Below are 14,294 nucleotides of genomic sequence, written 5' to 3'. Positions count from 1 at the left end.
AGTCTGCATGTTTTCTGTGCTATGCAATCATCCGTTCTTCAGTCAGTGACAAGATATTGTGTTTTGCAGAAAAAAGATTAGAATTCATTTTTTGAGAAAAATTAGTTAAAGAAGAAAAATGTTTTAAAAGTCAATATTACCAGGTGAATGCATTTAAAACAGTCTGATTACTTCACACCACAGGACTGGGGATGTTTACGAAGCACTCTAATAAAAACAAAAACAAACAAACAAACTTTAATATTAGCATTTATCACAGCAGTGAAGCTGAAGAGTCGTCTGTGTGCAGAAATGTGCGTTTGGACGGGGTCTGGGTGGTCCATACATGTAAGGAAAGTGGCCATCCTCCCAGAGTGGAGGGTGAGCCTTGTGGTATATAAAGTGCTGCTGGAGCCTGCTCCTGTTACTCTGGGTCTGGAGGGGCTTGCTCAAGGATCAAGGATGAAGCTCGTTTTTCTCACTGCCTTTGTACTTTTTGTGTTCTCCACATTTGACAACGCTGACTCCTCAGCTTATGATAAGATAGTTACCCACAGTCGCATCAGGGCAAGAAAAGAAGGGTAAGCTCATCAATATTGTTCGTTATTCTGAGTGTTTCTTTTTCTGATTGTGCAAAGAGAAAAGTTCAGTTGAGAAAACATTTCTAGTTTTGCTCATACGCATCATTGTTTAATTAAATCTGCTTTAATGTGATGTTTTCTTTATTCATTTTTCTCTGAATGACGGTTTAAGAGAAAACCTTTAACTCCAATATAATTTGTGCACAGCAGGTAAAGGTATTGATATTTAACAATATTCAATATTCAATCTGCTTCCAGACGCTGCAGAATTGACCAATTCCTCGTGCTCGTCAGTGTGACGTCTCACACAGCGACGCTTTTTCTCACATGCTATATGTTTCATATCATCGATTTCATTTGGTGATTAATGAATGTTTTGTCCCTTTTTTTTCCACCATAAATTCCTGTCAGACCCAATGTCTGTGCTCTCCAGCAAGTCATGGGGACCAAGAAGAAGTACTTTAGCACTTGTCGTAACTGGTACCAAGGAACCATCTGTGGAAAGAAAGCGTAAGTGCTGTTTTGTGCATCCAGAGGGGACACGCTGTATCTTCTCGTTTTAATGCAAATACAAGTGAAATGTTTAATCTGAGCATTGATTTCAAGTATTTCAAAAAAAAAAAAAAAGGCCTAGTTTCATCTTAAACTTCCTTTTTCTCTGCTTCTTTGTTTGACTGTGATGGAAACTTTCCACAGAGATAGACATCTGTTATCTCACTTTGGATTAAACCATCCCTGAAAATGAAAAACACATTTTATGGACGTCGCTCTAAACTCTTTGTACTCGCAGTAGTCCCATTTGCTCCAATCAAATTGTACACTGTGGTTTTCATAACCCCAGAAGCCTGGACATTGTTGGGTGCCACAGTGGTGAACCGCTGACTCGAGGATGTACCGTGGCTCCCTAACGTTGACTGTAATAATAAATGGAAAAGTATTCCACGCACTCAATCAGAGACGCCATAATTTTCCTCCAACTTTTCAGCAGTTTTGAACACGAATCAATACTGTGCAGCCTCATTGCTCTCTCACACACACAAGCATACATATAAAACCTCCATGTGTAGAATAGCTGCGGCTCCCACACGGTTCACCTTGAATCCTCTTCTGGCCCTCCTAATAGGCTCAGCTCGGTGTGATGAATGCTCACTGAGCTTGGCAAGGGTGAAGATGTAAAAAGCAGCCAAGGAGTGTGATCTATTTCAGCAGGAGTCTGAACATGGAAGTGTGGAATTAATCAAAAGGCAGCCTGGCTTGGAGTTGTTAAACCAATGCACTTATTTAAACCTGCAACTATATGCTCTGCTAGAAGTCTACATTTTAACAAGCACATTCCAGTTATTTCCAAACCTGCACTGGTGATGTGAAGTCGAGTCAGATTACTTGGGGCACCGAGAGCCGATTGAGATTACTTTTTGAAATAGATCCTAACTTCCCTTTTGGTTTTGAGTGAGGCTCATTAAATACGAGTTTATCTCTGTTTTCGGCGTCTCCTCAACACTTCAGCTATGATACCATGGTTCATCATGACTTCCCAAAACCAAAAGTTTCATTCCTCCCTCCCCTGCCTCCCACAAACTCCCGGCAGCATAAAACAAAAACTTGTTCCATCGTTCTCAACGCGACTGTAGCATTTTTACATTCGGTGTATTGAGCCAGTTAATTCACATCTCAGATTTAGACCAAACAAGACAGTGGAACTGACAGACCAGAGCTAAAACTTCAGCAGAGCCTCATATACTCCACAAAAGACAAATCAGCCATTGTCATCCCCATCATATAAAATACTCACCACAGTAGAAAACGGCGCTCGGAGACAGCGCGGCTTAAACTGTACTTGTGGCAGTCGGTGCTGTTTGACTTAATGTCGCCTGCCAGAGCCTGTATCTTCAGCGGCGGGGAGAGTACTCCTGCTTTAATTGTCGTGCAAACAGATTTCTGCCCACTGGCGACGTGTTGAGCTGGAATAAAGCCAGACACAAAGTACAGATTACAACCAAGTTAATGTTAATCTTATGTGAACCGTCCTTGTGCGGAGACGCTGACATGTCAAAAGTTTCCGAATCCACGGCCAGACACATCCCTCAGAGTGGGAACGCAATGTAAAAGAGGTCTTTTTTTTTGCTGACTCTGCCCCAGTGGGGCTTGTGTGATCTCATCCAAGTTCCTGTAACTCCATTCAGCCTTGATTCAAATACAGATGTTATGGCGGCCGCTGGCTATAGTCGTGACCCGGAGGCATCGGCGTCTACACGGTCTGAAACAGCAGCTGTGGAAAAAGCCCCACACATTGTGAAGTCTTGTCTCTTTATGAAGTGGAGAGCCTTTCATCGGCTCCTCATAATTTATAGCCGTTCAAGACACAATTGGCTGTAATTTTGGAATATTTTTCCTCAGTCCTGCACAGAAGAAACGTCTGTGTGCATAAAAGCTCCACAATATTCATAGTTGTTTTTTCTATTCAACTACAAATGACACATGCACTTGCCTTCCCAGGAAGGCAGATTTAACAGGGGAAAGCTCAGTTTAAGCCCTTCCTTAATAATCTGAGAAACCAAATATATCACGGGCGAGTGTGTCTTTTGACAGAAACCAAGCTCCTCATATTGTTCCTACTCTTTTTCATGATTATGTTTTCCACAATGAGCTGAAAATGGGAAACAAAGCAGCTTCCTTGTTAAACTTCTTCGAACAATAAAAATGGTTGATATACCCTAATGAACTCCCGAGCCAACTCTCCACACATATGGCACTGTTTATGCCTAATGGCTGCAATGTGGGCATTTTCTTTTCTTTTATTATTATTGTTAAACACTTTATTTTTCAGTGAAATGCACATTTAAAAACGTCTAGTTTTCCCAGGATTGGAGACAATGCTGTACTTCCAACATGTTCATTCCTGCTGACTCAAGTCATGTTTATATCTCCCAGCTGCTCTTTGAATTTTACAATCTTCCTCAGGCAGCGGTGTGCGAGGCTCCAAACAGACTGGGCTTCTCACTTGCCTCCACCAGCAAACACTCCATGTTTGTGTCTAATTTATCAAAATGTAAATCAAACGGATCCATTTCTTTAAAAAAATAAAGTCAGTGAAATTGGATTTTTCAGATGAGCTCATCTGTTTCCACGCACTCCATCAAACCCTGATTCAACATTTCCTAAAACACCTATAATTACCTAAAGTCCCACATTTTCATGTTCTTGAGGTTTTCTCGAATTCCTAGAAGAGTCCAGACTAATTGTTCATCTTCAAAGAGGAGGTAACATAAGTCTGCTCCTGTAGTGGCAGAAATAACCTCAAAGCACCCGCTCCGTTGGTTTTGGCTGAAGCTGTTGAATCACATGGTTTCTTCGGGTAACACAGGAGGTGATGAGTCACATCAGGAAACAGGGGAAACATCAAACCTTCCCTGATTGATGATTTCAACACATTGCAGCCAAGAAAAAAATAAAAATAAAAAATCCTCATTTTATTAAAAGCTGCGTTGAATAACTTTTACAAACAGTCTTTCTAATTGTATGTACTTTTGTGTACTTTCATCACAGGACCGTGTTATACGAGTGCTGCCCAGGTTACATGAAGCTGGACGGCATGCGCGGCTGTCCTGCAGGTACAGTCTGCTATAAAGTGTGATACTAACCAGAAAGAGATGCTGTCAGCATGCCGCCTCCACATTGTGGTTCTGAACGTTCCCGTTTTTTATCTAATGAGGTTTATTTCTTTCACAGTTGCCCCGATTGACCACGTGTATGGAAGTTTGGGAGTCGTGAAGGCCACTTCAACTCAAAATTACGCCGACATTTCCAAGCTCCGACCTGAGATCGAGGGACCCGGGTCCTTCACCTTCTTCGCCCCGAGCAACGAGGCCTGGGAGCTGCTGGATGAGGTGAGTCACGAAAGAAACAAACACTCGTAAATCCCTCAAGCTTTCAAGAACGTCTGCGCGTGGTCTCGTCTTTCCAGGTGAGAGTCTTCTCAAAGGAACTGAATCAGGTAAACTAGACTTGGTCGTGTATCTTGAGACGTCTTGAGACGTCTTGAAATGTCTTTTCAAAACTTATGACCAAGTCCAGTTGACCTGATCCAACTGCTTTGAGGAGAGTCAGTCTTTCAGGTTGAAACATCCATTCCTAAATCTTCCAGTCTTTCAGATTCAGTCTTTGAAATCTTCAATCTCTAATCCTACAGGAAGTGAGGGCTGCGCTGGTCAGCAATGTCAACATTGAACTGTACAATGCCCTCCATTATCACATGGTCAACAAACGTCTCCTGACCAAAGATCTGAGGAACGGACTGACTGCCACGTCCATGTACAACGACCTTAACCTCCTGATTAACCACTACTCCAACGGGGTGAGTCTCGCCCCTCTCTGTCACATCAGTCCCCATGTATTACCCGGGAGTCCGGGAGTGAAACACTGTGGTTGGTTTGATGTGCAGGTGGTGACTGTGAACTGTGCCAGGATCATCTACGGCAACCAGGTTGCCACCAATGGAGTCGTGCATGTCATCGACCGCGTCATCAGTGCTGCTGGAAGCACCATCCAAGATGTCGTTGAGATGGATGACGACCTGACAACTCTGATGGTAGGTACCTGCCGGAACAGAGCAGAGAACACAAAGACAGATCAAGAAGGTGAAACTAGATACAAGCAATCGGACTGAAGTGAAAGGAAGCGTGAGCTGCTCCAGCTGGCAGTGCAAAGTGAATAAAACACGCTTTTAGGGACTGGAGAGTTATTGTACATCAACTCTTGGTAGGATTATATGTGTGTCAGGGTGGGGGGGCTTTGGGTGTTATCATCATTTTTTGTTTTAGATTATTAAGAATCTGAATCTCCTTCAAGAGGGGCGACAGACAGAACAGGTGACGTCCAGGTCGGATGGGGTCTGATAAGGTACAGCTGAGCTTCTTTTGTTTTAGAGTTGCCAAAAGTACTCAGGCCTTGGAGTTGTCAGGCCCACAACCTCTAAATCAAAAAAAGGAAGAAACCCAAATGGAAATAGAACATTAGGAATTTAGAAATAGATACTGAAGTGAAGTGCAGATACTGCAATAATCTACTCACGTATCATAAAAAGGTACAAATAACTCATCACTTATCTCGTTTGGTAGCACATGTGAGCAGCATTCGTTAAAACTGTATGAGCAGCGGTAATAAGCAGGTAGTGGAACTGCCTCCTTGAAATGTTTCCGCTATTTGATTGATGATCGCTGCTTACAAAATTAAATCACCCTTTCAGGATCTTGTCCAAAATTCTGGACTGCTGGAGAAACTGGGTCAGCCAGGACATTACACCCTCTTCGCCCCCACCAACGACGCCTTCGACAAGCTGGGCAGCGACGTTCTGGAAAGACTTCTGAGCGACAAGGAAGTTCTCCAAGGTAAACCAGACCGTGGCTTCGGGGCTCACTCTTTGAGGAGGTTTTAAATTAGCTGTAGCAGGACCATACTTGATTTATTGCTGAATGGGTCGGAAAAAAAGAAACGTAGTGGTTGCTGGCAGTGTGCTTGCTCCTCCAAGTCTTACATAAAGGGTTTCTTTTCTTTCTTTTTTACGTGGTCAGCTTCTTTCAACTCAAAACAGATGATGCCATGGCGATACATTTGAATAACAGAGTTGTACTGCAAAATAACAATTGTCATAAAACGCTCTAATTACAAGTCAAACATACATTGACATAAAGTTAAAGACACTTCTTTCATTGCACAATGTTGTTTATGTTAAGAGTGATGTAGACATAGACCACTATAATATCTGATCATAGCTAAAATCGTAATTTGCAAATAAATTCCCCCAATTTCACGGTGAATGCGGGGTCTTGACAAATGGCTGAGATTTGTAGCACTGAAATGCAGGAAGCAGCTGCTTCAGTGAGCAAGCTGATCAAATTGGCAACAAATCTCAGCATTTTTATTTGCCCATAGCCTGGCCTGTGATGTAAGATGAGAGCTATTTCACATAAAGTTAAACAGAGGAGCTTTTTTTTCTCTCTCAAGGTCTTCAGGGACCCAAAGGACCTGCAGGTTTCCTGGGCATTATTTCCCCAGCTGCAGTCGAACATGAGAAAGAACATAAAACTGCCACCACTCCAAACAAGCATCTACCCATGATTGTTTCTTCTTAATTATTTTTTTTAAGCTCTTGTGAACTACCACCTCCTGGACTCGGTCCAGTGCTCCGAGGCCATCATGGCTGGGACCTCTTACCAGACCCTGGAGGGCAGCAACATTGAAATCGGCTGCGATGGCGATAGTTTGACAGTGAATGGAATCAAGATGGTCATCAAGAAGGACATCGTCACCACTAACGGTGTCATCCACCTTATTGATGAGATGCTCATGCCGGACTCAGGTTAGACTTCCATGTCTCATTCATACATCAAAATCTTCTCAGAAGCTTTGACGTTTTTCTGCCATTTACATCTTCCCGTCTCTCTGTAGCGAAGCAGGTGATGGAGCTGATGGGACCATCCCAGTCGACCTTCGGAGACATGGTGTCCGAGCTGGGTCTGACTACAGAAATGCAAGGAGATGCTGACTACACTCTGCTGGCTCCCCTCAACATGGCCTTCAATGGCAAGTCCCATGTGGTTGTCATATCCTGCAGCCCACCCCCACCCCCACCCCCTGTGTTTTTTCATTCAGCAGGTGGTAATACTGACTGGTCCAGACTCAGTCCATGTCTGGAATATAAGGAAATACATTTGTCCTCCTCGCCTGCTGACTCATAAGTGAATGTACTTATATGGAGCTTTGGGGATTTGGGGGATTTGCTGGTACGCCGCATTTGCTTCACGCCATGTAAAAGCAAATACTCACACTCTCCGAGGACATTCCTCGACCTCATTTGAATGAAGCAGATGTGCTTTCCTTTTTTTGGTTAGCAAGAAAAACCTAATTAATTAGTGGATAATCCTTTGTTTAATCTTCACAGACATACAGTCTTGAGTGGGAGCGATTGCCCAAAGCAGCACTGACTCGATGGAAAAGGGGCTTAAAATTTCATTCAGAAATTACTGTGGAATGTTTTCATTGTCTGACTGTTCCATTTTATTAATGGTGCATTCATCTACTGAAGGTCTTTGAGGAAGCCCTACGAGGAACTTCCGTAATATGACTGAAAGTAAAGTTTCTCGCCCAACTCGTGTATCACGGAATATTAATGCGCGTGCAGTTTTTGTAGCCACAACAATTGCAGTTGTTTCGGAAAATTCACAAATGTCTTCCATTGTACAGATGAAGTGATGTCCATGGATCAGAGGTTATTCAAGACTATCCTGGAGAGCCACATCGTGAAGAATAAATTTGGACTGGGACAGCTGTACAACGGCCAGCGTCTGGAGACCATCGGAGGGAAGCTTCTGAGGGTCTTCATCTATCGCTCGGTACGTTCCGAGAGTCGTGGCAGTCAGCCACTGGCACACGCTAAATACATTATCCTTGTTTTTTCAATCATTAATCCTCACTGTGTCTGGTGAATGATGTCTGCAGGCTGTGTGCATTGAGAATTCCTGTCTCATAAGAGGCAGTAAGGAAGGAAGCAATGGGGCCCTGCATCTCATGAGGACCTTTTTGAAACCAGCAGAGAAGACGATGTATGAGATTCTGACCGAAAACGGAGGGTTCAAGTAAGTGCAGGGGGGCGGGGGGGGAATGCTAATGAAAATGGACTGTGGTCTTAAAACGCTGCATAGCACTAAAACCACATCTCCCTGTATCTGTCCATTAAATCCACATGGCACATATGGGAATGTGAAAGCGCCGTTGTTGCAGTGTGTCAGTCTTCAGTGGTTTCTATAACAGCCAAGTTACTGTTTTCTTCTCTGCGCCGCAGGATCTTTTTGTCCCTGATGGAAACTGCCGGCTTGACTGACCTGCTCCGACAGGAGGGAGACTTCACTCTGTTCGCCCCGAGCGATCAGGCCTTCGCCGGGCTGAGTGACAGAGACTTCGACCTGCTGAAGAGTGCGTCCACCTCAAACCTGTTGCATTGTGCAGCGTTTCAAGAACACGTGGAGAGCTCGTCTGATTCGTTTTCTTAATTGCAGGTGACATAAATGCTCTCAGAACCATCCTGTTGTACCACATCAACAATGGTATCTTCATTGGTGGAGGTCTGGAGACTGGTGTGACCAACCTCCTCAAGACTCTGCAGGGCAGCAATCTCAGAGTGATCTCTGTAGGTATTTAGTGCAGCAAGACCGAGCGTGTACTATGCATGTATTTCATTTCATTTAAGGAACAATCTTTAGAGACACCCTTTGAAGTTTGTTCTTGTCCCTGAGCTTAAAGTTATACAACAGATTTTCATTTGTAATTCACTGGATTCACAAGATTTACATCAATCATTTCTTCTTCTTTATTGCTTTGAAACTCCGTGACATCTGCAAGCTGTTTTTTTTTGTTTGTTTTTTTAAACAAGTTTATTCATGCTACGCTTTTCATTGATTTCTTTAATTGTTTTTACCGTCACCTACCTCAGGCAAACAAAACAATGCAGGTGAATTCGGTCCAAGTCCCTGACTCTGACATCATGGCCACAAACGGAGTTGTGCACTTTGTGAACCAAGTTCTGTATCCTGCAGGTACGCATTTTCATCCTGTCGGATCTATTAATCTTCCATTTATTTCATAAATCTGTCGAGCGACGCACTTCATTTGCTGTTTTCCTCGCCGTGATGTTACCTCCCTGCACCTCCCCACAGATATCCCTGTTGGAAGCCAGGAGCTGCTCTCGCTGCTGAAGAGATTCATCACATACATACAAATCAAGGTGGCACATCAAGAACTGCCTTGTTATTAGAGCTGTGTGATTCGGAAAGTCGGGTGTGGTTCGCTGTGGGTAATTTCAGTATCATCTCCTCTGTGGCTGCCAAGAAGAGAATTTGTGTAACTCAACATAAAGCTCAGGACAAGAACCTGCCTGAACGTCTGTGAGCTCGTCCAAGTGGTGGTTAAACATTCACGTTGTTTGTCGACTTATTTTATCAGTCGCTATTAACATTTCTAAACTTATTAATAATTCACATTGTTTGATTCCTGTCACACTTTAATTTGTGTTTGTGTAAAAGGTGAAATCCGATGTTGACTTTTTTTTCTTTCTTTCCACAGTACATTTCAGGATTCAAATATCAGGAAATCCCTCTTACGTTTTTAAGTAAGTAACTTTGTACGAGTACTAACCTCTAGCTACTTGCCGATACCGGATACTGATATGGGTACTTATTAAATGCCATTAAGCCTAATTTCTACTCCATACACAAACAATACACTTAGACTTTTTATTGCCTCCAATCACCTCTGCGTTTACAAGCTGCAGCTCGTACAGGGCGACGCGGAGCGTCTGTCCACGCCCGGCTCCATGCGTACTGCAGACCGAGGGACAGAACTTACTGAGTGTGTCAGTCCCACTTTAATTATGTTTAGCATGAAGCATCACTGGCGTGTGCAACTCTTCACCGGTATCACTATTTCTGCATCCCTACGTAGAACCATGTTTCGAATCTCCTAAAATGATTGTGTTTGACATTTCTTTTATCTCCCGTTATCAGAGACCGTTGTGACTCGTGTCATCCAGGAAGGTACAGTAATGATGATCACCGAGTATCATCATCTTGTGATTCCTAATCATCAAAGTCTATCACAGGTTTTCCAAGATGTTTGAAGTTGTGAGGAGAGGCTCATCGTGTCCCACTTTGAAAGCCTACATCTAACAGATCGTAGTTGTTTAATGAATCAGTTGCATGAGCAAATCAAGGAAAGATGATCAGTAATTTTGGGCAATTTTGGGAAAAGAGATGTTGATTTTCTGTATTTAAGATAACACACATAAAGCATAGATTTTTTTTTAAATAAACAAAAATGTGTAGGGTGCTACTAAACGTATTACGTGATTTGATTATGAATCACAATTTTTTATCAAAACAACCTTTCTGATCCAGAGGAAGTTTTGGTTGTTTGCTTTTGTTATAAAAGCTGTTTTGAAATGGAACGTCCTCCTTTTATTTTCCTGAAAATCTGCCTTTATTTTTTGTAGTTCCGAATGTTACCAAAGTCACGAGGGTTATTCAGTCGGAGCCCACCATCACCAAAGTCACCAGGGTCATCGAAGGCGAGCCCACCATCACCAAAGTCACCAGGGTCATCGAAGGCGAGCCCACCATCACCAAAGTCACCAGGGTCATCGAAGGCGAGGCATCCATTACCAAAGTCACCAGGGTCATTGAGGGAGAACCCACCATTACCAAAGTCACCAGAGTTGTCTCAAGTAAACATCTTTTACGAAATCCGTGTATTTAAATCTCATCATCACTTCTTCAGAGAAATCATGAATTTTGTTGTTTACAGGCCCTCAATACTCACTGAGCAGTGGAACCTCTAACGTCGCCATGGAAGGTCTGTGACACTGACTTTTAACCAAAACAATGTATGATCACATATAGTAGCACAGCATAGTACACTGGTGCATCCATGGCTGGTGAAATCGTTCTGTCTCCACCTGGATGCAAAACATTACCTTATTATGACGTGTTAAGAATGGAAACAAATTCAAAATCAGATAAAGGACCAATACATAATATTAGATGTATTAATTAAACACAAAGGCCATGGAAGAGTCCATACAATTTTGGAGGTGATCCTGAGTCCAGGTCAAGCTGTCAGACACCCCGGACTGCTCCTGGTATTCATGCATTATATCATTGCACTTTCACATTTCTCTTTCCATCAGGAGTCGACCTTTCAGACTTTTCAACCATCCAAGGAGGAGCGGATATGGACCCCGACAGACTTGCCAAAATGATCCAGCGTAAGTTTCATCATTTAGTACCAACAAAGCTTGAGGACAAATAACTTACAAATAATGTGTGACTTCTATGTTTGCTTGCCTCTGTAGGAGGCACCCTGAGAGGAAGTTCCCGGCGGGTTGTAGGTAAAAAATAGATAAATAAAAAAAAAAAAGAAGCCTGAATAAAGAGCCTGCTTCTGCTTCCCCCCAATAAAACCAGTCCAGCCTCTGTGCTGCATGAGGCGTCAGTTTTAGTCTGCTTCTGCAATAATCTAAAATCCTTATCGGGCTGCAATGTATGCCGGAGTCATAACTTCATGCATGGCTGTGCTTGAGGGGATTTTATTTGACATTTTGGGAATTTTGCTCCAAACTTTCCTGCTGCGTCTGCTGATAATATTCACAACATCCAGTATTTGGATCCTGCTAAGTGGAAAGTTAGTCAAGTTCAATTATAATAAAGGCATGAACATGAGATAAGGGAATAAATTGAGATGTACATGGGGGAAGATTTTTCATGTGAGAGTATACAGGCCTGAAGGACAGCACAGGGAAACTGATCAGATACGTGGGTTTATTTTACTGACAGCAACACACAACTTAGTCAGGATTTAAAAGAAATCAATCAATATAAAAGAGACTCTTTCAGACTGTAACAACAACATGATAGGTTTGGCCATTCTGAATGTAATTCTACCTATAATGGAATCATTTTCCAATAATGCCTTAAAATAGTAAAAGTTACAATCATGATTAGGACAGTGTGGTAGAGTACGTATAAATAAATATGACGACTATCCCATCTACTATGACTATTTGCTCGAAGCAAACTGCACAAAAACCTGCAAAAACAAAAGAAAAAGCTTGTTTTTCCAAGAAACGCAGCCCGACTTTTATATCATTACATTATTGGCAGAATGCTATTATATGTGGGCAAGTTATTGTGTTTTGAGTTTTATTACATTAAAAAAGACCAACATGATTCCAGTATTGGCTTGACTTGGTGAATAATGTTATTGGCTGTTAAACACAGCCTCATCTTCACGTCTAACTCTCAGCAAGAAGACTCATATTCCCAAATGTCAACCGATCCCGTCAGCCGCTCAATCATTTGCTGCCTCGCTTGCCGCCACAATCCTCACTTTGAAAAGCTCCGCTGGCGCTCGGTGCCGCTGTCCCTGCAGCTTCTGCTGGTCATGCAGCATTTAATGAGGCCCACCGTCACCACAAAGCCCCCAGCCTCACTTTAGTCTTAGCCAAGAGGGACGGCCGTCTCATCTGTCTCTGCTGTGCTGAGCCTGGCATTTCCATGTGGTGAAGGATGCAGCGTTCAAGCCAAGCACCGCACCTTATATGTATTTACATTGAGATGATGATTTATTCCATGTGACTGGCATGTATTTATTCTTTTTCTTTTTTTTCTCACCAGCTGGCAGCAGGAGGCAGTCCTAAGTGGACACGGACGCAGGGATAGTCCCTCGTAAAGTCGGAGAGACGACGACAAACACGGAGCTTTAGAATGATGTTTCAATGCAGGGATTAAAAAATAAACAAAAACCCACAAATAAAACCCGACAGTATCAGTGATATTTTTTATTATACTGTACTCTCCAAAACTATTCTCGTAAGCAGTTTAATGGTGCTTTGAATGTACATATATGCGGATACTTTAGGTTCAGTCTGTGTAAACAGTAGAAAATGAACATTTTGGCATGACTTTAAAGACACGAGCACTCAGGTCTGCATTCACGTCAGGAAGATCCCAGCCATTACATCAGCAATAAAAACATTTCTCAACTTCTTTATGGCTTTGCCAGAGGTGAAGGTTTACGTGGGGACATTTTTTACAAGCTGTTGGGGAGCATTTCTAAATCCCAGCATGAAAAGATTGGGAAAAACAAAAACAAAATCAAAAAGGCATCCTCTCACTTTTAACTGTAATTTTATTTTGTTTTTGGCTGTGAGTTGTTTGATTTTTTTTTCATGTAAATTTTGTCTTTGCATGTATTATTTGGAGTGTTGCATCTATCTTTCTACTTTCCAATAAAGTGCTTTCATTGAGAAAAAAACAAAAAATGCCAGTTTGAAAATCTGACCAGATTGTGGTTTGGAGTCATTTCCTGTAAGGGCTCTTAAGTTGAAAACATTGCTTCTGAAAAGATCTAAATATTATGTCTGCTTTTTTTTATTTTCAAGTAAAAAGTGTTTAAATTAAACACTGAAATTTGTGGATCATGAGTCATCCTTTTTCTTTTTTTTTTTAAACCGGTACAATGAGTCATCCTCGAGTCAGTCGGCTTCACGATCACACAGAAGAGGCTGGAAAACATAAATTAAACAAATCCAGAACTCTCCTTTCAATCTTCAAGAAAATCGGGGTTTTCTACATTTAACACAACATTTAACAGGAAATGATTTACAACTATCATTTTCTATATTCACCAGAAAGCTGATGTTAGAAACGTACAACATTTATTCATTTCATGGAAAAATATCCGCTCATTCAAATCTGATTGCAGCTTTGCTTGTGGGAAAGGTTTGGAAAAGTCCATGTTTACGATTACGGAGCAGCTCCTCTTCCTCACGCAGCTGGAAATATTCCTGGAAATGTCCTGGAAATGTCCTGGAAATGTTGACTTTTATGGAGTGTGACATAACTTAAATCATATTCAGTGGGTCGGACCAGTAAGATAGTGCCATAATAACCTTTAAATTTAAACTTTCAAATCAAACAATCACTCAGGAAGATTTCTACAAACTCTCCCTGACGCCACGGCTTTGAGGTACTTACCTTTCATGGCAGCATAACTGATATCTCAGCTTGTGTCCCAGTATTGTGTTCTGCAACTCTTAAGAAAATTGCTTTAAATTCCCCTTGAAATATGGACAGTTTGCTTGGTGGTTTGTCGGGCCGGATTGGAGCATCTTGCCGGTTGGTTTTG

General features: G+C 42.1%; 1 protein-coding gene across 8 annotated transcripts; it reads left to right on the top strand.

Annotated features, from left to right (window-relative positions):
• The first annotated feature begins 261 nt into the window (after positions 1-261).
• Positions 262-13,447, top strand: postnb (periostin, osteoblast specific factor b). 8 transcript variants are annotated; one of them, XR_013935235.1, is made up of 23 exons: positions 348-560; positions 972-1,070; positions 4,107-4,171; positions 4,290-4,447; positions 4,750-4,914; positions 5,002-5,148; positions 5,806-5,947; positions 6,706-6,918; positions 7,008-7,142; positions 7,803-7,951; positions 8,058-8,194; positions 8,401-8,531; positions 8,615-8,745; positions 9,049-9,151; positions 9,272-9,339; positions 9,678-9,723; positions 10,118-10,147; positions 10,603-10,706; positions 10,745-10,833; positions 10,914-10,961; positions 11,296-11,373; positions 11,461-11,496; positions 12,782-13,447. XR_013935235.1 is itself a non-coding variant. In XM_080460276.1 (22 exons), exons 1-22 carry the CDS (start codon positions 292-294, stop codon positions 12,802-12,804), a joined length of 2,604 nt encoding a protein of 867 aa, XP_080316402.1. In that variant the 5' UTR covers positions 262-291; the 3' UTR covers positions 12,805-13,447. The 8 variants fall into 8 exon arrangements, 4 of the variants coding, with proteins under 4 accessions (XP_080316402.1, XP_080316403.1, XP_080316405.1 ...); XM_080460276.1 differs by having other exon boundaries at positions 262-560; positions 10,603-10,833; XR_013935237.1 differs by lacking the exon at positions 10,118-10,147 and having other exon boundaries at positions 352-560.
• Positions 13,448-14,294: the final 847 nt, after the last annotated feature.

Source organism: Lipophrys pholis (assembly GCF_963383615.2).
Source record: "Lipophrys pholis genome assembly, chromosome: 3".
NCBI lineage: Eukaryota > Metazoa > Chordata > Actinopteri > Blenniiformes > Blenniidae > Lipophrys > Lipophrys pholis.
This window is presented reverse-complemented; position numbering and strand designations above follow the sequence as displayed.

Coding starts and splice junctions, on each gene's coding strand:
- postnb (XM_080460276.1), top strand. CDS start 292: ATGTGCGTTTGGACGGGGTCTGGGTGGTCCATACATGTAAGGAAAGTG. Junction 8,195..8,400: donor ACCGAAAACGGAGGGTTCAA/GTAAGTGCAGGG, acceptor TCTGCGCCGCAG/GATCTTTTTGTCCCTGATGG. Junction 8,532..8,614: donor AGACTTCGACCTGCTGAAGA/GTGCGTCCACCT, acceptor TCTTAATTGCAG/GTGACATAAATGCTCTCAGA.